General features: G+C 32.0%; 2 protein-coding genes across 2 annotated transcripts; one reads left to right on the forward strand and one right to left on the reverse strand.

The window, feature by feature from the left end:
• Positions 1 to 14001: 14001 nt before the first annotated feature.
• LOC144567097 (uncharacterized) lies at positions 14002 to 15045 on the forward strand. Its single transcript, XM_078317151.1, has one exon. It carries the CDS (start codon positions 14002 to 14004, stop codon positions 15043 to 15045), a length of 1044 nt encoding a protein of 347 aa, XP_078173277.1.
• A 22-nt stretch (positions 15046 to 15067) lies between these two features.
• Positions 15068 to 16049, reverse strand: LOC144567098 (serine/threonine-protein phosphatase 7 long form homolog). The gene is made up of 3 exons (XM_078317152.1): positions 15761 to 16049; positions 15187 to 15685; positions 15068 to 15086 (listed from the first exon to the last, which is right to left on the reverse strand). The coding sequence occupies exons 1-3, from the start codon at positions 16047 to 16049 to the stop codon at positions 15068 to 15070; spliced, it is 807 nt and encodes a 268-aa protein (XP_078173278.1).
• Positions 16050 to 25137: the final 9088 nt, after the last annotated feature.

Below are 25137 nucleotides of genomic sequence, written 5' to 3' on the forward strand. Positions count from 1 at the left end.
TTTTGTAGGAATTTCCATCTTATTCCCTTTCACATCAAATAGCTTGGAAGTTAGAAGTGAGAGTCAGAAAGCGTCTTCTCCTCCCTCTTAGTTGGAACAGTATATTTAGATTAACTGTCAAGTATAATTTTATTTTTGGTTAGTTTATTGATAATAATTTTATGTTATACACTGTCTTTAGATGTTAATTTTACTTGTGTTACATGTAAACTAGAGTTTGGCTAATATAACTTCAGTGTCATTTTGACCTATATAACACTAACTCTAAAACCTATCAAATCAACTTCGAACGACTAATCCAAACCGTTCCAACCGATTTACATTACGAGTGATGTGTTTACATACAATTTTTTTTTTTATTTTCGAGTTATTTTAATATCAAATCAAGCAGTAAAAATATTTTAAAATGAATGTATTAAAATTAACTTAAAAACTCACACTTTTGACCGCTTGACCTGATATCAAATAAACTCAAAAACTTATAAATTTTACATGTAAACGCACAACTAATGAAGTATATCGGTTTGAACGGTTTGGATTCACCATTTGAACTCGATTTGATAGGTTTTGGAGTTGGTGTTATATAGACTGAAATGACACTGATGTTATATTAGCCATACTCTGTAAACTATGTATAATTTTGACACATATTATGATTGAAACTTAAATGACAATCTCTTAATGATGGACGAGTTGGAAATATATTAGTATCGACAAACAAAACTATTTTTCTGACAAATATTTTATATTAGCTGATAATTCTTGATGAAAGATTTATTGTGGATATTAATTCAGGTGAGTGTCGTGATATACCAACTTTACTCACAAAAATTAATAAGGGAAAATTTTTTATTTGCCACTCCAAAACTTGGAAATTACTTATTTGCCACCCCAAAGTTATTAAATTAACCTAATTGCCACAACTATACACTAAATTCAGATTTTTGATTTAAATTATTCTGAAAAATGAACAAATTATAATATTGACCAAAATACCCCTGCTGACTTCTGTTTGCCTCTCTTCTTCTTCGATCTGAAATACTGAATCGCTATGACTAACCGTACAAAAAAAAATTTATATTGTAATTAGCGATTCAGTCTAAACTGCTCGAATAGGGATTTGGGTAAGAATGAGCAAAAAGTATACTTGCTTGTAGAGATGTAATTCAATGTGTAGTTTAGCGATTACGCCTCAGCACTATTTGGCTCGTTTAAATACACAATCCTTGAGAAACCTGGTGTACCGATTCTAGAGCGTTCTTCCCCAAATCCTTTTGTCCCACATGTTGCAAAACTGTACAATTTGCTAAGTCCAGCTCTCTTTCTTCTTCTCCCATTAGGTGGCATGGTTGGTTCTAGGCTGAATTTCTCCGACTATCATAGAGAAATGGGGATTGATTTGAATAGTTCTCTCGTTGAAATCAAGCTCCAATAATCTTTCTTCTGTTGACTTAATAAAATCATACACGCCAACATTGCCGAAGCTTGGGCTTGGCGACAGGGAAGAGAAGAAAACCCAAGTCTTCTAGAAGTTCAAAGAGATGTTTCTAAGGGGAATAGGATGTACGGTTAGTCATAGCTTTGACGCCATTGCCGTGCGTACCCAAAGCTTAAAAACAATTTATTTCTTGATTAGCGATTCAGTCCAACAGATCGAAGAAGAAGAGAGGAGAAAAGAAGTCAGCAGGGGTATTTTGGTCAATATTATAATTTATTGATTTTTCAGAATAATTTAAATTAAAAATCTGAATTGAATGTATAGTTGTGGCAATTAGGTTAATTTAATAACTTTGGGGTGGCAAATAATTAATAATGATGATGTAATGGTAGAACAATATTGTGCAAGTCGTGGGAGGTCATAAGGAAGATCAATAATTAATTGTTTTTTTTTTAATTTATGACATTATTTTCTGTATAAATTTATAAACTTTTAATTTACAAACGTACTCTTCTGAGGTTGAAAATATCATTATTTCTTTGTGATCTTTAATTATTTTAAATTATTTATTTAAATTATTATATTTTAGAGGAGCATCCAAATGCTTTCATTCTTTGCGTCTTTATAATGTCTTTATTTTTTATACGTGAATAATTTAAAATTTAAAACTCAAATATCAATAAAACGGTTAGATTTGATGTATATTATTTTCTTTATACACATATAAAAGATTATGACATTTCGACTTTATTTTGATCGGTGTCAAGAGCTTACAAAAATACATTAATACGGAAAAATTATGAACTTTGATTTTTTAACTTATTAATTCAAATAAAGCAAAATAAAAAAGTGATAATTTTTTATTTGCATGAAGAAAACTAATATAGATTACATCTATCTATTTTATTTTGATATTTGAGTTTTGAAATTTGAAGTTATTAACATTTAATAAAGGCATGATGCAGGCACACAAAAAATGAAGGCATTAGAACCTTCTTAATTTTTTCTATTAGATTTATTGAAAAATTTAATTACAAATGAAATTAAATCACATTTGAATCATCTCACAAATAGTACTAGACCAAACTACATCTCATATATAATTTACATAAATATGCTGCATAATAATTTGAATAAATATGACACTTTCAGCTTTTGAACAGCCACACATAATTTGTAACTTGTGGAACGTGCAAAGTACATGTGTTTGAGCAAGATTACAAGGATCATGAGAGCACCATTGAACCAGCAGCAACGGGTCTAATCTTTAATAATTTCCTCGGTAGAAAACAAAACAAAAATGCAACCAATGAAATTATTTTGTTTTCCCTTGTTGGTGTTTATACCATTGAATATCTTTCTCTCCGAGTAGGACACCTGAGGCCAGAAAAAAAATTGAACTCTTCTTTAATTGCACAAAAGCAATTAAAAAAAATCTCTGAAAAATCCGAAGCATCTATTTCTTCATCAAACAATCCAAAACTCCAGATAATACCTGTACCGGTTCCCAAATAAATTAAGACAACTTGAACACTTCTTTCGTTGGTATTATTTCGCCTTCTGATCTAAAACAAACAGCTCAGATCTTGTCTAACTATCTGATAGTTCTGGCACAATTGAATAAGATCAGACTGCCTATAAAGTTCTGGCACAATTGCAAGGGACAAACCACATGAACTTTGTAAGAACTAGCTTGCTTAGATCAGGGAAAAAAAAGTTACTAGACTGCCACAGTGCCAGTAAGTCCGGGTTATCTGTTACTAGCTTTTGATATACTTTCTGTTTCATGTCAATGACATGCAGAATCTATGGATTTTATATTCTTTATAGACTCACAAGTGGTGGAATTCACATCCTTTCCAATACCTGATAAGAGAATCTTTTACAATTACTAGATCTTAACCGTTATTTTTAACACGGCACGAATCTCAAAGCCCAATAATACTGCCCCCTATGTTAGTCCGAATCCCAAATCGGTTGAGATTTAATCTCAAACCGTGAAGTGAGGGAAATCCTCAGCAATACCTGAGAGGATACGAATTCCAAGTGGTGAAGAAAATTCTACACATTCACTGTTAGAGTTATGTCGTAGAGTTCAGGGATAAAAATATTGACAAAGCTGTTTTGTCTTCATGCAACTTACAGCTCTGTCAATATCTTTATCTGAGTTCACAACAGAATTTGAATTTTCTAAAAAAAAATATAGAGAATTTGGATTCTTTTAAAAGAAGCTCTTGGTTTAGATCTTTCTAATTTCCAACTGAAATTTTACATTAGTATTTTTGTTTTCAAAGTTTAAATAATTGATCTAAATGGTTCAACATGATACATAAAAATGTACTTGCAGACTAAATTTTACATTTTTTATAATTTATTTACTTTTTTTAGATAGGCAGAAAAACACTAGTTTAAATGGTCTAGAATTTTTTGATCAAGTGATTTTCTACTTATCTAAAAAAATAGTAAATAATTGTAAGAAATGTAAAATTTGATGTACAAGTACATTTTCATATAAAGATTATGTTGAACGGTTCAGATTTATTATTTGGACGCTGAAACAAAGATATTGATCCATAGTACGGACTAATCCACACTATGCATAGTACCATATCCTCACTCATAATTAAATGTGTATCAATTATCATTCTTGTTTTGATATACTATCTGTTTCAAATCACTGACATGCAGATCTATGGATTTCCATTCTTTATATATAGCCTCAAAGATGGTGAAAAAAAATATCACCGACTTATAACAGAGTTGTGCCATCAAGTTCATAAACAGAGAATTTGGATTCTTTTGAAAGCTCTTGGATTAGATCTTTCTAATTTCTAACTGAAAATTTACTGAAGCAGGTAAAGAAAAGGAAACCCAACAGTTCGGTAAGCGTTTATTACTTGATTTTTTGGCAGATTTCCTGATTTGACATTAGTCATTATGTTCTATTGTTATGTACCAGTATAGTTTCATGTGACATGTTTGATCTTAGATGTATTGAAGCCCTTACATGACTTGGGTAAGTTACTATTGACATCATTTTTACAATTTCATATTAATAATTGTGTAGCAATTATCTTTCCTGTTTTGATTGTGTTATTGATTATTTGATTAGACAGGTCCAAAACATGTACCTGAGGTAGCCCGACATTTTTATTTTTACTCTATTAGAAAAATATTTTAATAATAAAAACCAAAGTTTAGTAATAATTTTAAAAATACCCCACTCGTGGAATTTTTCCACGGGTTGGAATTTTAATTCCAATTTTTTTTTATAAAACAGAAATTTGTTTTTATTTTTTATTTTTTGTATTGAAATATTAGAAATGTTGGATATATTTCTTTGAAAATAGATGGAATACAATATAATTTGATTTATTAGAAAGACTAACAAATAAACCGGTTCAATATTTTTCTGACCGGATTTTTCGCGGCTGTAAGAAAAATTAATATATTTCTTTGTGTGTTATTGGAAAAAAATAAAAATGCTTACATTCTGAGTTATTGATCCCGGTTCAAAAGTCACTTCTATGTAATCTAGAAAATATTGTGATCCTTCTAGGACATTTAATTTATAAAAAGTTGTATCTATTTTGAGAATTCTTTTTGAATAATAATTATTAAATAACTTAAAGTTTTTGTTTTTTTTTTCAAAAATAGATATAACTTTTCATAAATTAAATGTCCTAGAAGGATCACAATATTTTCTAGATTACATAGAAGTGACTTTTGAACCGGGATCAATAACTCAGAATCTAAGCATTTTTATTTTTTTTTCCAATAACACATAAAGAAATATATTAATTTTTATTACAGCCGCGAAAAATCCGGCCTGAAAAATATTGATCCAGGTTATTTGTTACAGTCTTTCTAATAAATCAAATTATATTGTATTCCATGTATTTTCAAAGAAATATATCCAACCTTTCTAATATTTCAATACAAAAAATAAAAAATAAAAACAAATTTCTGTTTTATACAAAACAAATTGGAATTAAAATTCCAACCCGTGGAAAAATTCCACGGGTGGGGTATTTTTAAAATTATTACTAAACTTTGGTTATTATTATTAAAATAATTTTTTAATGGAGTAAAATTAAAAATGTCGGTGAGGTAGCACTGTATAAATTGATCTAGGCGGAGCAAAAAAAATTACAATTAAGGTCAGTGTGATGTGAAAGTAGGCCATTAATTAAATTGGCTTGAATAAATATTTTTAATTTTTTTTCTTAGTAAATTTCTGAAAATAATTCTAATAAAAAATGAGGACGTTAAAATGTCCAATTGTTTATGTGCCCCACTATAAGTCATATCTCACATTCTTATTTCTATTTTCAAAATTCAATATAATCGTCATATTAAAATGTGCCTAGAGACGAAATTTTATATTTTTTAGAATTGCTTTGATTTTTTTTAATAGATACAAAATCAGAAGATGCTGAACCAACCAAAAATAGTAGTTTTGTACCTATCTAAACAATTAATAAACATAATCGAAAAATATAAAATTTGGTCTCTAAGTACAATTTAATATGAAAATCATATTGAGCGATTCGGATCAGCTATATGAATCTTGAAAACAAAGATGATGATATCGGGTATAAATAGAGCACAAAATTAAATCTACTTTTAGAAAGAAAAAAAATATATTAGATCTCATTGATGTAGATCGATCAGATATCTAAAATGTGGTCAGAAATTAATGAATTAGGAGATTCTAAATAGCAGAAATCATTTTTGGTACTGTCTAAAATACAAGGGGCAATTTACTTAATTGGTAATATTTCTTCTATTCTATACCAACTTATTTGTAGATCTACAACTTGTCTTCTTCAAGCACTTCTCCCTCAGAGTTCCGAACTAAACAAAGGAACGAAAAGAAAGAAACAAAAATGGACAATTTTGTCAAAATTCAAATCATAATTCAATATTATTGGTCTCAAACTCTCAATGGACCACATTATCTGAATCTGACCTCAAATTCAAATCAGCTAATTTATAATATATAAAGATGATTTAACTTCCAAAGTTTTTACGACTATATATGCATGCCACACATTATCTGTGATCTCAACCATCCTATTTATTTCTATCTCCACCAATAAATAACTTGATGAAATGGCTCATGTAAATGATTACATGTTTCTTTGAGTGAGATTATGGTACTTTGCATAGCGCGAATTGGTATGTACTACAGGTCATTATTTCAGTGTTCAAAGGTAAATGGTCAATCTGAACCATTCAACATAATCTCCTTATGAAATGTACTTGCTGACTATATTTTACATTTTTTTACACTTTCTTTTACTATTTCTTTTTTAGATAGATAGAAAAACACTATTGTTGAATGATCTAGAATTTTTAAATCAAATGATTTTCTACCGAATCTAAAATAAATTGTAAAAAAAAATTGTAAAAAATGTAAAAGTTGATCTAAAATTACATCTTTACATGAAAATCATATTGAACAGTTCAGATTGACGGTTTGGATTTCAAAAATAGAGATATTAATCCATAGTAGAGAGATATGTTTGATATAGTACCATAGCCTCGCTCTTCTTTCTTCTCATTTAATAAAGATATGTAGTTGAATTTTAAAAATAGAGATATTAATCCATAGTGGGTAGATGTGTTTGATAGTACCATAGCCTCCCTCTTCTTTCTTCTCATTTAATAAAGAGATGTGTTTAGATTATGAAAATAGAAATATTAATGAGATATGTGTTTGATAGTACCATAGCCTCGCTCTTCTTCCTTCTCATTTAATAAACAGAGGTGTTTGATATTTCTAAGATACAATATAGCTCTTAAAAAAATATATATAACTATTTTGTATTCCTCTACATGCATACCGCACGACGAATTGTATTGTTTGTCTGTCATTATGCACTGTCTTAGCATTTTAAAAAAAATGTGCCTAAATTTTATTTTTTAAAAATTAACGTTTTCACTAGATATTTGTACCTATCTAATGTTTTTTTTTATGAACCGTTTGATCAATACATCAAACGGCACAAATTAAATGTACTGTTCAATTTTCAAACAGCTGTCGTATCTTAAATCAGCTGTTCTTTTGCGATTATGATTGCAACATATAATAGACCTGGTCCGCCTAATTAACTCAAAGACAAAACAGTTGTGCTATGTACAAGCAAATGAAAATAAATATGCTACGATCCTTGGGGGATTGTAGGGTCCTACGATTCTAGATTCAACCTTTCATTTGTTTTGAGATTCGTGCATAAAAAACAATTTCTATAGAAATTCGTACAACTCAAAAAATGAAAGGTTGAATTTAGAATTGTAGAACCCTACAATCTTAGGATCGTAGCAGATTTATTTCCACAAGGAAATTGTGGTTGTAGATTTTTGAGTCAAATTGGTGTACTTGATGCATGCAACAAGGTGTTCATAAAACCTAGCAACCAACGAACACACAGTGTGTACAAAAATACAAATGAATGGATCTGTTGCTCGTACTATGTTAATTACTATACGTTGCATTGTGGGCCCTTGCCTTGCTGACCTGGACCACTGACTGACAAGCCAGGAGCGCACTATACATGCACTGATGGTGTTTTCATTGGAAATTCTGTGATTTTTTGTTCAATTATTTTTGTCATTCCACATCTTTTTAAAGATACGGTTCTGAGTGAATTCCTATCCTCTGCATTAACTAAAAAAAGAATTTCTTGAGTTAATGCATCTGAACCGTCCAATACACTCTAATATCAAAGGCCCATTGAATTATAAGCTGTGTCCATATTAGCTCCTTTTAAAATCAGACGGCCGGAATTAATAAAAGAGGTGTTAATAATTAAATTACTTATAAGGAGTGTTTTAAATAAAGCGCTATAATGACGCTAAAGCATTTTTGGACCATAAACGCTAAGCTATGGCATCAAAACACGCTATTTAAATTACGGACGCTATAGCGGTAATAGCGGTCCGCTATAGCGCATAGCGTGTAGCGCAAATAGCGTGTGTTATGCAACATGATCTTTTTTTTTTTTTTTCAATTTATATGGGCCTTAAATAAAGGCTTAGATTGGATTTTAACTGTGATTTTTTTTTTGCAATTGACATACTAAGCTTTATATTAAATTATTAATTATTAAATGAGAGATCCATCAAACAAAATCAAATAAGGAAGCCATAGCACGTTATTAAACATGAGCTGTTTTTTTTTTCTTTTCAATTTATATGGGCTTTAAATAAAGGCTCAGATTGAATATATTAAGATATTTCTTGAAGTAACAAAATGATACACTATATATATGGTAGTTTGAATATTTTGAATAAATTAAGATAGCTAATTATGCCATGATGTCAAGGTTATTTTTAAATTTAAATAGAAAAAAGATAGATTATGTTATGATACTGAATATATTTTGAATACAAAAAGATCAATAATTTATGATATTAGTATTACTATGGATATTTTGAGTCGCAAATTTGGACTTTGAATTGGTTCAATATGAATATTATATTTTTTTAATCAATTTGATGTTATTTATTGTTGTATGAGACTTAGATAATGTTGATATTTAGTACAAATATATGATATATTTTTATAAAAATAAAAAAATGCTATGTAGCATAGCTTTTGCTATAGCGACGCTATTCACTATAGTTTTTTTTGTAGGCTTCCCGCTATGACACGATAAATGCTATTTAGAATCTTGCTTATAAGTAGCAGATAAATTTATGTAAATGTAAACTATATATAAAATGATAGACATAAGTCACATAACATCTCTCTTTTCTCTTGCTCCAATTAATTGTCAATGCATATACAACAAGAACCGATTTTTTTATTTATATCCAAAAATTAAATCAAATTACAAAAAATAACCGAAGTACCGTTGAAATTTGATAACTACCCAATCCGGTTATCCAATAACCGGATTTGGGATAAATGTCCGGTTATCCAATAACCGAACTCAAGAAATATAACCGGTTATTCACTAACCGGAAAGTTTTGTTTTGTTTTTTTTTTTTTTTTTAAACGGTTAATCACTAACCGGAAAGTAAGTTTTTTTTTTTTTAAACAGAAATTTAGAATTTTTTATATTTTTTATATTAAAATATTAGAAATGTTGAATATATTTCTTTACAAATAGATGAAATACAATATAATTTGATTTATTAGAAAGACTGCAACAAATAACCCGGATCAATATTTTTCAGGCCGGATTTTTCGCGGCTGTAAGAAAAATTAATATATTTCTTTATGTGCTATTGGAAAAAAATAAAAATGCTCAGATTCTGAGTTATTGATCCCGGTTCAAAAGTCACTTCTAGGTAATCTAAAAAATATTGTGATCCATCTAGTACATTTAATTAATAAAAAGTTGTTTCTATTTTTGAAAACAAATAAAAACTTTAATTTATTTAATAATTATTTTTCAAAAAGAATTCTCAAAATAGAAACAACTTTTTATTAATTAAATGTACTAGATGGATCACAATATTTTTTAGATTATCTAGAAGTGACTTTTGAACCGGGATCAATAACTTAGAATCTGAGCATTTTTATTTTTTTTCCAATAGCACATAAAGAAATATATTAATTTTTCTTAGAGCCGCGAAAAATCCGGCCTAAAAAATATTGATCCAGGTTATTTGTTGCAGTCTTTCTAATAAATCAAATTTTATTGTATTTCATCTATTTTTAAAGAAATATATTCAACATTTCTAATATTTTAATATAAAAATATAAAAAATTCGAAATTTCTGTTTAAAAAAAAAAACTTACTTTCCGGTTAGTGATTAACCGTTTAAAAAAAAAAAAAAAACTTTCCGGTTAGTGAATAACCGGTTATATTTCTTGAGTTCGGTTATTGGATAACCGGATTGGGTAGTTATCAAATTTCAACGGTAATTCGGTTATTTTTTGTAATTTGATTTAATTTTTGGATATAAATAAAAAAATCGGCAACAAGAATATTAATTCTTTAAAAATCATCCTTAATAATTTTGCAGTTGGTTGTTGCTACTTTTTACTCTTTTTATTACAATAAAACTGAAAAAAAAAAGAAAAAAAAAAAGAAGAGAAAACGCTCCTTAAATAAACTGATAATTAGGAGGGGACACCAAGGGCACAACATGATATAGCTTTACTAAATTATGTCAGATGGTGTTGTGGGGATTTAAAATTTTTAATGGTACAGAAAGGAGGGACCCCTAGGTAAGCTTGTAGATTTGGTTGGTGCCCATCATGTATTGGACCACAATTTAAAATGACTTGTGTCTTATTTGGTTGATCGATATAAAATTTAGAAGGAAATTAAAGGTGTTCTTTTAAATAGATCAACTAAAAAAATGAAGAAAAAAAGGATAATTAATCGGCATCAGTACGTGATTCGAAATAATTTGTTTTATTAGAGGAGGTCTGCTCGTGTGAACTGAGATAAAAAATAATATTTGAGAGATCAAGCTACCACCAACATTTTTTTTTGAAATGACAAACTATCACCAACAATATATATCTTTACTTGACTTGTGGCCCTAATTATAATCTATTTTTATTTTCAAATAAAAATTGGAGCTCTAAGTAATTCAAATATTTAATATCACAGAAACTTTTCATTTGAAGTTTGAATTCACACAGATTTTAAATAAAATTTTAACACATATATAGTGGTCAAGCGAGAATAAGCTTTGTCGATTGTCTTCATTTCAAAATTGTGCGTTTTTTTTTTCTTCAAATTAAGAATTACGAGTAGTTAGATGTTCAATCAGAACCGTTTGATTCACGTTAATGCTTGTGTGTATAATTTCGAGATTTATTCAGGTCAAGCTAGTGCATACAAAATTTAACTTAGATCGAACGGCTCTTATTTTTTTGATTAAAAAGGCCATAGGCCCATCTTCATTGAAGAAAAAAATATTAACTTACACTGGTAACTCAGTTAGCTACTGCACCTTAATCAAAAACAGCCTTGTAAACACGATGGAGGTTCAACCCCTACAAGCAAGCAATATCTGTCCAAACTTCTGGATTTGGTTTAGAAGAGCTTTCATGGTTGCTTTATTTATCTCGTGGAAAAAGACATTAGAAAGAAAAATAATTTTAGAGAAGAATTTTCATGGGTTGTTATCTTGATCTCTCAGATTTTGAAAGTTCTATAACTTTATCGTTTTCAAGCTCAACACTAGTCGTTGAGTTGTTTCTTCAATTATTTTCTCTCCATATTCTAAGACTGATTATGTGTTTTTCATTATACTTTTAATAAAATATAAGTTAGGAATCTGATCTCTATCATATTTTAGAAAAAGAACTGTTTTTTTTTATATTGAAAACTAGTCTGGTCGTTTGATTTATTTTACATGTGTGGTTAGAACGTCGCATTGCCAATTTGTCAAAATTCTTTCAAATATGCTTCAAATAACTTATTCAAATTATTCAAAATGATCTACTTAGTATGAAGTCAAGAGGTCAAAAAATTAATGAAAAATGAGTGCAATAAATTAACTTAAAAAATAGAGTTTTATTTTGACCGCTTGACTTTATATATTATATATAATTAATTTATAAATTTTACATGTAAATACAGTCACTCATAAAAAGTAGTACCCAGACTCCCTTATTACTTCCCTAAAAGTATATCTAAACTTATCATATCCTGTGCTACATTGCCGCTTTTTTTTTTTTTTTTTCTTTTCTTTTTGTTGTGATAATTTCAGGTGGACGTAAACAACTATTTATTTTTGGTAATAAACTTTTATTAGATTAATATCAAAGCATTCAATATAACGTTGCTATTTCTTATCTCGGTGATGCTTTCTTTTTTTGAGAAAAAATATATATCCTTGGTACTTTCAATCTTTCATACACATAATCGAGGTAAACAGTTAATTTAACGAAACCACAGCATACAATGGGACTATATATTAATGCCACTGCTTTATGGTTGTTAGTTGAATACAAAGCAACCATACATTATAATTCTGTTGTTATTCCTTGGAAATAACAGGAATATGTTATTTTGATTCTAACGTTTCAAAAAAAAATTCATGTGCAAATATCAACAAAGTTTTTATACGCGAATTTCAATAAAAATTAACGGTTGGGATCGGAATACCATGTTCTGTTATTTCCAAAGAATAACAATAGATTTATTTCCTGCTATGATTATTTTTCACAATAAAAAAAATCACTTGTTGGATTTTGGTGACAATCGTAGAGAATGAAGATACCCAAAACAAAAAAGGAACCGTGACTGCTCTTATCAGATTTTTTTTTTTATTTAGAATTACGCTAAAATAATTCATTCAAACAAGCCTTGTAAGGTCGGATTTTCTGTAACTAGCCTCCACCGATCCCTAGGATCGGTGGAGCAAAAAAAAGCAAAACTACACCGGTCCTAGGGACCGGTGTAGCTCATTTTTCGTCTGCCACAACGGTTACACGGAGGATTACACCAAAACGCACCTGCACCGATCCTGTGGATCGGTGTAGCTTAAAAATTAGTCCACCGGTCCTGTGGATCGGTGTAGGTTCACACTATACCATTTACCCAGCCGCACCCTTCTTCTTCTCTTCCCGATCTCCATTTTTCTTTCTTCTTCCTTCTATTTTTTCTTATTTTGTTTTTTTCAGATTCAGTAGAGGAGTTGTCATATGAACAGATCGCCACCACCATTGTACTCAGCATCGTCTTCTGATTATTATTGTGAGTTTTTTTTTACTCATATGCTTATATTTAGTGTTATAAAATTGAAAAATATTTAGAGTTTGATTTAGTGTTTATTTTTTACTCATATGTTTATATTTTAGTTTTTTTTACTCATATGTTTATATTTTGAGTTTTTTTACTCATATATTTATATTTAGTTTATTTTTTACTCATATGTTTATATTTATTGTTTTTCTGTACTCATATATTATGTAGTGTTTTTTTATATGTTTATATATTTAGTGTGTTTTTTTTATTCATATGTTTATTTAGTATTTTTTTTACTCATATGTTTATTAATTTAGTGTTTGATTTTTGTTCAGCAAAATGTCACTGCTATTGATCAATGTGTATTATGGTGGTAACCTCCAAAGCACTTCAACAGGTGTTGGTTATGACATAGGGGCTGCATTTACCTTTACTGTATCTGATTCTACCAGTTTTGCTATTATAAGACGGCAAATATACGTTGGACTTGAATTGCTTCCGAGTCGAGTCAAATTGACAATCAGGGTACGTATGAACACAGCACCGCCCGGATCGTACCATTTCTCACTATTTCGGATAGAAAATGAGGAAACTTGGGATGTCATTAAACAAACTGCAGCTCAAGTGGCTGGATTTAAGGTTATAGAATTGGTAGCTGAGGCGCACCAGGCTAGAAACCAAACCAGTTATGATCCGTGTCCAGATAGTTTGCCCGGAGGTAGTAACACATCGTCGGTTCAGACCGGCTTTGATCCTAATTCGGGCAGTGTACCTGTACCCACCTACACACATCCGGTTCAGGCCGGTGACGACCTTTGTGAGCAATCAGATCAAGACACAGAATCTGATAGAAGTTCTTTTGATGATGATGATTCGGATGAAGCATGGAACGCAGATATGGACGAAGCGGAAGCTGAAATGAACGACAGAGAAATATTGAAGGATTGGCACAACTCGATCCCATTTCTCAATCGAGGACCTAAGCATCCATGTTCCTCATTCCACGATGATTTGCCAATGCCATACGCGGATCGTGCATTTTTTGCGAACCCCCCCAGGTTAGATGAAAAATTTGCTGAAGGTCAAATGTTTGAATCCAAAGCCAAACTAAAATCAGAACTTGCTGAATTTCACCTAAACAAAAACACAGAGTTAGACGTGCTAAACAGCAGCAAAACCAAGTATAGAGTTAAATGTAAATCTTCAAAATGCCAATGGAAATTGTATGCAATTGTAGTACCAACAGGTGCATGGACAATTTCCACCAACCCGTTTATCCACACATGTTTTGGCAGTGCTGAAAGGTTGGATAGTCATCAAATGACTTCTAGAGTAATTGCTGATATTATTAAACCGGCTTTGAAAGATGATCTGGAGTTAAGCATTAAAATGGTCAAGCATCTGGTTAAAGTTAAATTTGGGACAGTAGTGCCCTCGTATAATAAGTTGTGGAGAGGTAGAGAACTTGCAATTGCGGACTTGTTTGGGAGTTGGGAGAAGTCTTACGAGGTGCTGCCATCGTTTTTGGCTGCCATCAAAGCGTCTAATCCAGGTACACAGTACCTACTAGAAAGTGAACCATCAACCAAGTTTAATATCAATATTTTCAACCGGGTTGCATGGGCATTTGGGCCATGCATTGAGGCATGGCCTCATCTTCGACCCGTTATCAGTGTTGATGCCGGGTTCTTATCCGGAAGGTATAAGGGTAAACTTTTTATGGCTTGTGCTTACGATGCAGAGCAACAACTCTTGCCACTTGCATTTGCAATTTGTGAAAAAGAGTCTATAGAAAATTGGGGTTGGTTTATGAATTGGTTGCGTACCAATGTTGTCGGACCAGGAAAAATATGTGTCATCTCGGACCAGCATCTTGGTATACGAGGGGTGTTTGAGGCTCCTAATCTGGGATGGTGTGAGGAACAAGGTGAAGCTGTATAGTGAATTGTATCTCTCGAGAAATCTACATAACACATTTTGAACTGTGACATATTGCACATTATTATTGAAAAATCTAATTTGATTGAAAAAATAAATAATGTACGAACCACACGAGAATGCCTATGACCATGAGGAACGTACGCCATTGTTGCAACATCTTCTGTTCGCGGGGGAGGCTGACGTCGTAGAGCTTCCGGAATGTTATCTGATAGATACACCGATCTCATACCACGCGCGTTGAACCAATGCATGTACATATGATGCGTCCCCATGTCATATGGTCTCCGCTCTCTAATTATTATTGCATGCTTCTCGATGAACTCACTATGAGTAATCTTCCAACAACCATCCCTTGTTGCGTTGCCATCGTGATGCCACGCCTCTCTTAAATAACTGATCTCATCAAATGGTAGAGGAGGAGGAGGCGGGATCTCTTGGTACCTACCAAACTGGCGCATGACCCTATCCGCATGCTGATACTCTACCATCCAGAAATGGATTACGTAACCGCAGCTCATCCAATACCTTTTTTGTCCTCGAACATGTCTAGGTAACTGATCATAGTAATCAACGTATGGTCGCCAGTTAACTGTCTCATCAGCTAGTCTGTCGAAGCTATCTCTATATGTGGCTGTACCACCTGTCAAAAAAAATATAAATTTTAAAAAACAATTATAAATCTATCGAATTCATCTCGAATTATAAATCTTTATACCTAAGTGAGGGTTGTGTTTCCACAAATGTCGAGTGGTCCACTTCACACCGAAAGCATTTCTCGTATCCTCATCTGCACCACCGAAGGGAGGTGGCTCTTCGCGGGGATTAGGCCGACCAATAGTAAATCGAGTCCATGACCAAATCTGTAACAACAACATCGGACCCGCTATCGTGTCTACTCCTGCAAGGCAAGCACGTGACAACTCCCGATAGAGATGTGCGAGTACGGCACCTCCCCAATTGTATTCTTGTGGAGTCTCTAGATCATTAATGAATTGCAAGTACATCGCAGGGACTCCATCCGTACTAGAATCCGGAAACATAACTGACCCGAATAAATCCATACAAAAACCTCGGGTGTACTGTGCAAGTCTCTCATTACTGTCCCACTCTTGTAAGGGTTCACTAAATTTGGCCCGCACCCATTTCAGTCTAATCGAATAAGCAGAGACGGACAATCGTTCTTTCGATGTGTTAGGATTATAAATCCTATATTTATATGGCATTGTCTCAATGAGGTTATCGTAAAAAAGAGCCGGATCAGCCCCTAGATCATACTCTAAGTATGGGTTCCAATCAGTATCGCTGGTGCCAGTAATCGGGTCACCTGCAAATTAAAAGAATTATACAATCAACAATTCACCTTAAAAAATTAGTTATTTAAATTAACCGATAAACAACTTTAATTAGTTAATTACCCTTAATCGGTAAGCCCCATAGACATGCAACATCTTCCAACGTCACTGTCATCTCACCGACAGGTAGATGAAATGTATTGGTCTCCGGCCTCCACCTCTCAACCAGAGCACTAATCAAATGCGGATCAATCTTGCAATCATTAAGGCGAGCAATTTGATACAACCCTAATCTCTTCATAGCATCTTCCATCCGACTGTTGTAAGTAATACGAGTCTTATGTGAATTTATCTGGTTCAATGAAGAGGAAGGCTGCCAAAAAGAAATAAAACATTATAAACCCTTCAAATACTTCATATAATATTTATTTGCAACAAATAATTAATAGATATAATCAAAATTACCATATCACGAACTTTCCATGCTCTGTGGTTCTGTGGTGCTAATTTCAACAGCTCCGGATAATTCACATTATCCATTGACTCTGTTAGAAAATTTGATAAACAATATTTTTGCAACTAATGAGAGTCATCACACATAATTATATAAACAAACATTTTTTTCAAGCATATGGCTACAATAATCAAAATTTATGTAAAAAACATATCATCTAATTTTGATTTTAATAATAAACTTCATGAATATTACTAATTTTATACATTATAATTTTATCTAATTTTAAACTTCATGAATATTACTAATTTTACACATTTATAATTTTATCTAATTTTAAACACCATGAGAGTCATCACACATTTATCTAATTTTATACAAATTATAATACATATTACTAAAAAGTTACATTATACTACATGAATACTTAATTACACAAATTTATTCTACATAAATACTAAATTACACTAAATTAACATCAAATGAACTATAAATTAACACTACATTAGCACTACATTACACTAAATTAAAATCAAATAAACGCTAAATTAATACTACATTAGCACTAAATTACACTAAATATACTCCAAATTAACACTAAATTACACCAAATACTAATTTCACACTACATTTCACAAAAACAATCTAAAAATACTAAACAAACTAAATTAAATTATTTATTTATTTTAATTCGGCTAAAATAAAAAAAATTACAAAAAGAAGAATTTTTACCTTATCAAAATCGTAGATCTGAAGAGTTTCTAATTCTCTTCGACGATCTGAACATTTTGAAACAATTGGATGGACAAATGGTTGAGTATATTGAAAGAATAAAAAAATAAAAAAAAAAAATAAAAAAAACTCACCGTTTTGGAGAAGAAGGCTCGGACAGGGGAGAAGAAGAAGGAAAAATGGGTGTGGCTGCGGGCGGATTTTGAGAACAAAGCTCCACCGATCCTAGGGATCGGTGGAGGGCTTGCTGGGATCTTCTGTGGCCGAGTAATTGCGGTGAGGAAAAGTGGCCTCCACCGGTCCTAGGGACCGGTGTAGTTGTGATTTTTTTTGCTCCACCGATCCTAGGGATCGGTGGAGGCTAGTTACAGAAAATCCTGTCTTACAAGGCTTGTTTGAATGAATTATTTTAACGTAATTCTAAATAAAAAAAAAATCCTCTTATCACATACTGTTATTTTTGTAAGATGAGAAAAAAAAAAATTATTATTGTTATCTTATTTTTAGCTTTACCTATGTCTCTATTCATAAAAGAAAATAAAAACTAGTTGTTGCACTATTAATTACAACTATTAACCACTATCAACTAGCCTATTAAATTACATGACATTATTCCCTACAACTAGTGGTTAGAATTCAAATTTGTAACTAGCCATTATTTTTAACATTCCCTCTCAAGCTAGGAATGTATATATCGTACAATCCTAGCTTGCTTGTAATTTTCTCAAATGGACCCGGATCGAAGCCTTTAGTGAAGATATCTAAGAGTTAATCTTCACTTTTTACATACGGTGTTTCAATTTCTTTTGCTTGAACTTTTCTCTAATAAAGTAGCAATTCACTTTATATGCTTTGTTCTCTCATAACGGGATTGGAAGCTATATGTTGTGCCGAATTGTTGTTGCAATACATTTTCATCGGACCTTGAGTTTTAAATCCCATGTCTAGGAGTTTTTTGATCCAAGTTAGTTCGCTTGCAGTTGATGTCATTGCGCGATATTCGGCTTTGGTGCTTGATCGTACTACAACATTTTATTTTTTGCTTTTTCATGTGACTAGATTTCTGCCTACAAATGTGCAAAAACCGGTTGTCGATTTTCTATCGAAGCTTTCGGTCCAATCTGCATCGGAATAGTCACATATATCATTAGAATTATTATTTTTCATCCAAATAACCTTACCGGGATTATTTTTTAGGAACCTCAAAATTCTATTTACCACTTCTAAATGTGGTGTTCTTGGTAAGTGTATGAACTTACTAATTTTGTCACACCCCGCGGCCACGGGTCGTAACAGTCCCCCGCCGTAAGCATACAACGCCGTGTACGCTTACAAGGCAATTAACAATTCAAACAAACAACAAGTAATATAAAACAAGTTTCTAATATATAATCAGAGTACACAGTCTGGACATAAAATAGTACAACAAAAGTATCACATCCGGATACCAACCATGAGGCCTACCCTAAATCTACACAACAAAACATATCTAGGGTCATGAAGTGGTAAGCTACTAAGGCCTACTACTCTCGTGCCTCTCCGGAATCAGTCGCACCAGTACCTGTAAAGTAACCCGAAGGGTGGGGGTGAGAATAAATCCTCAGTGCGAAATTTGCCACATTTTAGATTATTGGACTTGCAATCAAACTCCATATTCAAAAATGAAACCCAAACCATAACAATTCAAACAGATATATATATATATATATATATATATATATATATATATGAGTAAAGCTAGCGTGTGACATGCTCACCAAGAAAGTTTGGTGAGCATAACTCCAAAAGTATATCGGATCGACGTCAAATGTCAAATCCAAACCGTTGAAATCCATGTACTTCATGAGTGATGCATATATATGCAAAATTTTGAAAGTTTTGAGTTTATTTGCTACATGGTCAAGTGGTCAAAGGAATGAACATTTTATTATAAGTTATTTTATATATTCAATTTTTATTATTTCTTTAACCACTTGACCGTGTAGCAAATAAACTCGAAACTTTCAAAATTTTGCATGTATATGCATCACTCATGAAGTATATGGATTTCAACGGTTTGGATTTGGCATTTGACGTCGATCCGATATACTTTTGGAGTTATGCTCACCAAACTTTCTTGGTGAGCATGTCACACGCTAGCTTTACTCTCTCTCTCTCTCTCTCTCTCTCTCTATATATATATATATATATATATATATATATATAGAGAGAGAGAGATGGGCTATGGTGCATTGCAATGCATAGGCCATGGTGTGCATTGGACCATAAATCACCGATTCAAAGTCCAAATGACCGATTCAAACCGTTCATCTTGTTCTCCATATTAATATGTGCTTGGAGACCAAATTTTATATTTTTTGGAATTTTTTTACTATTTATTAAGCCACTTTGAAAATCGTTGATCCAACGGTGGCTTCTGATTTTACTGTTCCAAACAGTCACCGTTGGATCAGCGATTTTCAAAGTGGCTTAATAAATAGTAAAAAAATTCCAAAAAATATAAAATTTGGTCTCCAAGCACATATTAATATGGAGAACAAGATGAACGGTTTGGATTGGTCATTTGGACTTTGAATCGGTGATTTATGGTCCAATGCACACCATGGCCTATGCATTGCAATGCACCATAGCCCATCTCTCTCTCTCTCTCTATATATATATATATATATATATAGAGTTAGGCTGGGGTGCTATGGATTGGCTTCTATGCTACGGCTCAATATTCGAGTTTTCAAAATCCAAACGGTCGATCCGAACCGTTCATCTTATTCTCCATATTAATATCTGCTTGGAGACCAAATTTTATAATTTTCTGAATTTTTTTACTATTTATTAAGCCACTTTGAAAATCGCTAATCCAACGGTTTTACTGTTTTGTGCAGCCACCGTTGGATCAACAATTTTGTAAAATACTCAATAAATAGTAAAAAATTCATAAAAATGTAAAATTTGGTCTCCAAGCAGATATTAATATGGAGAATAAGATGAACGGTTCGGATCGACCGTTTGGATTTTGAAAACTCGAATATTGAGTCGTAGCATAGAGGCCACTATGTTATCCATAGCACCCCAGCCTAACTATATATATATATATATTCATAAATAACAGAATGCCAATGCTTGACAACAATTAATCCAATTTGAATCACAGTTTACGGAATTTCCAAGATGAATTTCAAACACAACATATATTTTGGCTTAACTCGATTCATGAGGGCTTGTAGCAACTACAGATGTTCTTTCGAGCTGGACCCTTTATCAAACCCTCGTCTGTAGGGTTACTGACACCTACAGGCGCTCCACTGAGCTGGACCCTTTATCTGACACCCATCTGTAATCGCTTGGCTTAACAGTTATTAAGGTCTGGTTCAGTCACATAAAGAAAATTATCCTTAGAATCGTTTCCAATATTCGCAATATTCAATTGACCGTCCAAATGCATTAACACGTAGGAGAATGCCACCAAACCATAGACGTTACACATTAGTCACCCACGATTCCAATTCACACATCATAACATAATCACCCTCCCTCGTCCCAATTGGTACTGAGAAACATTGAGGGCCGTTCACCTAAGGCCATTAGGATCCTGGGAATCAAAGCCAGCATACTGCCCAACTTTGCAAATTCATTGGATCCAAGTGCTTAACTTCGTAAATCCATTCACATACATATCCAAATCGTGGTGACTTTCAATCAAATCAGATCATAATAGATCGACAAAACCTAAAACCATACCAGCATGCAAATCACTCAAGTCACATCAATTCGAGTTTAATTTGATTGGGCTATGCAAATGCTTTACACAATTCAATGATGCAATCAATGATATTCAACATGACAAACGAATACACAGTTTAATTCCTGAAAATAAAGTATCAAACAAGTCCAAGAATCCCACACCTGAATACGACGAGCGTACCGCTTAATTAAGGATCGGACGTCTCGTATTGCCTCGCAACGTCTTGCTCGACCGAGCCTACACCTATATTACACGTATACTAGGTTTAAACTTGGTTCACGATCGAGAGGTTTACTCGAGTTACTTCTAGGGCTTATACCTTCTTTAATCAATTCCTACGCCTTTGGTATCAATTCGTTCGGTTCATTATTTCTTACCAAAATCCTCTAAAACCTCACACAATCTCATCTAGGTCCTCGGGACCATACAAGCTCTCAATTGGGTAACCATTCACTTACTAGTTCACCAATTTGGTTCTCGTAACAATTCAGTTTACCGTTTAGTTAAACCCTAATTTGGTCAAAACCTCAAATTAACCGTTAATCGTTTTAGAAATTCAAGATCAGGAGGCAACCCTATCGATTACAAGTCTAATTGGTTGGGTTAAGCAAATAAATTCACGATTATGCCCAGTTTCAATTTTGGCATGAAACCCTAGAAATCAAAATCCACAAATCGGAAGAAATCGGGAAAAAGATTGGCAAATCAACAAGCAAGGAGTGTAGAGGAACTAATCCTCGAGCAATTCGAACACAAATCTCGAGTTTAAAATGAGAATCTGAGAAATCGAGAAAATTCGAGGTTTCGAAAGAAAGAAGGAGAGAAAGAAATACCAAATAGAAGAGTTCGGAGAGGTTCACGGGCGCTTACTCGGTTCTAGTTTTGATTTCTCGCAACAATCGGGGGTTTGAGAGGAACGGGAAACTCTCTCGCTCTTTTTCTCTCTCTCGGGTGAAGTTTCACTTAAAAATGGGGAAAAGAAATGAAGTGGGAGAGAGAGAGAAATCGAATTTGAGTTTTAGGGTTAAATCACCCTGAGTGCGGACGCACCCATCCGTAGTGCGGGTGGCTTCACCCGCACTCAGCACTTAGTCGGTTTAAAAACACAGAAAAATAACTCAGTGTGGATCGTTTCATCCGCAGTGCGGGTCAACCCATCCGCACTCGGGACTTAGACAGATTTCGGAAAATGGAATTAACACAGAAAAATCGCTGAGTGCAGACGCACTCATCCGCAGTGCGGGTCACTCACCTGCACTCAGGACTTATGCAAGAGTTCAGAAAAAAGTCCGAGCCTAATGCAGATGCCTTCCACCCGCAGTGCGGGTCCATCCATCCGCATTCAGTACTTGGAAGAATTTCAGAAAGTTCAATTCAACACAGAAATGCATGAGTGTGGACGCACCCACCCGCAGTGCGGGTCAATCCCATCCGCACTCAGCCTATAACGTTTCAAAATCTCGAAATTTCAACGCGGTTTCAATTCACACTTGACTTACTTACTTAGATGAACCTTAATTAAGGTTTTAAACTCCTATTTTGTTAGCACGATTTTCGATTCTTGCTTTTAATTCATTTAAATTTAATTGTAAAATTTTCGTAACTTAACAAATTTGGCTTACAGAAAATAAAATATCCGGACGAGTAACCGTTAGATGGATCAATTTTTCAACAAGTCTTTAAAATTGATTTATGTCTTTTAATGGTTCACCATCTTCATTATTTAATTTGCATTTGTTGTCAATTGGGGTAGAGGCCGGTTTACATCCTAACTTACCAGTTTCTTTAAACAAATCAAGTGTATATTTTCTTTGGGAAATAAAAAGTCATTTTATCCGAAGTGGCTACCTCAATTCCTAATTTTTTTTAAGGTATACTAAATCTTTTATGTCAAAATTTCTTTTAGTTGTTTTTTTATTTTTTTGGATATGCTCTAAATTATTTTCGGTAATTATGATGTCATCTACATATACTATAATGAGAGTTGTATTGATACTGTGACATTTAGTAAATAAAGAATGATCGGCATTATTAATTTTAAAATTACAAGAAATTAAATAAGAGCTAAGCTTGCCATATCATGCTCGTGGAGATTGCTTAAATCTATAAATTAATTTATTAAGCCTACAAGTCAAGTTAGAATTGGTAATGTCATATACAACTCTTCTTCGAGTGTTCCTTGAAGAAAGACATTTTTGACATCTATTTGGTAGACATCCCAACCATTGTTTACAGCAATAGAAAATAAAATTCGTACGGTATTCATTTTTGCCACCGGTGCAAAGGTTTCATTATAGTCTATGCCATAGGTTTGGGTAAATCATTTAGCTACAAGTTTTGCCTTATACCTTTCTATGGTATCATCACTATTATATTTGGTTTTATATATCCATTTACAACCAACTGGTTTTTTATTATTTGGAAGGAGAACAATTTTCCAAGTTTCATTTTGTTCTAAGGCTTTTAGTTCTTCATTCATAGCCTTACACCAAATTGAACTCTTGATTGATTTTTGGTAATTTTTTGTTTCCAATTCTTTTTCAATATTAGTGAGAAACGTATTGTATCGATTGAAATATTGTCGTATGAAACAAAATTTTCTATTGAATATTGTACCGAATAGATCACATAATCTTTAAGTCTAATTGATAGTTGTCATTCTCTAGATGATATTCTAACCGTTGAATTTTTTTTACTATTTCGTTTTCATTTGTATCATTAACAATCTCATTTTCTTCATTATTATTCTCACTTTGATAATTATTTCTAGGAATAAGATTTAAATCATCTAAGTAAGGCAAAACTATATTGTTATTTTGACTATTTGAATATTTTTGTTGAATTATTTCTTTTTCTGTGAAATATGGTTCATTTTTTAAAAAATAAAACGTTCTAGAAATGTACTTTTTTTTTATTAATTGGATCATAGCATTTATAACTCTTTTTATAAGATGAGTATTCTAAGAAAATAGTTTTTTGTGATACAAAATCAAGTTTGTCATTTCTTTTGATATGTACGAAACTTGTACAACCAAATGCTCTCATATGGTCATAAGTGAATTTTTGTTGATAAAAAATTTATAATAGACTTTTGTTTTATAAAATAACACTAGGTAACCTATTGATTAAATGAATGACACAAAGTGCGGCATCTGACAAATAAATTTTAAGAACATTATTTTGAAATAATAAAAATCGTGTCATCTCTAATAAGTGTCTATTTTTCCTTTCTCATACTCTATTTTGTACGGCAATATTTATAAAAAAAAATTGGTGTATAATACCTTTTTTCTCTAAAGAGACTTGAAATTTTTTATTTATAAATTTGGTTTCATTATCCGATCTAAAAATTTACATTTTTACATTAAATTGTGTTTCTATGAGACATAAAAATTCATAAAAATAATCGAACACTTCATCTTTAGATTTAAGTAAATATAACCAAGTTGCTTTTGAAAAATCATCAATAAATAAAACAAAATATTTGAATCAATTATATGAATCAATTGGAGCCGGTCCTATACATCAAAATGTACTAAATTAAAAACAAATTTACTTTCGCTAGTAGAAAGAGAAAAATGAAGCTTTGTTTGTTTTCCTAACTTGCAAATTTCACAATTAGTGCAATTCAAAATTTTAAAATCTAAGATACTATTTAAAATCTTATCAGAAGGATGCCCAAGTGTCTTATTACAAAGATCAGAGTTAACGACTTTTGTAGAAGCACATAAATTTATTTTGGAGTTTAAAAGATAGTGTCCACTTTTAATAAATCCTTCACAAATCTTAATGATGGTTTTCCAGTCCTAAAATACAACATTTACAAAAAAATATTGCATTACAATTTAATTCTTGTATTAATTTATTTACAG

Source organism: Carex rostrata, chromosome 16 (assembly GCF_964058835.1).
Source record: "Carex rostrata chromosome 16, lpCarRost1.2, whole genome shotgun sequence".
Lineage (NCBI taxonomy): Eukaryota > Viridiplantae > Streptophyta > Magnoliopsida > Poales > Cyperaceae > Carex > Carex rostrata.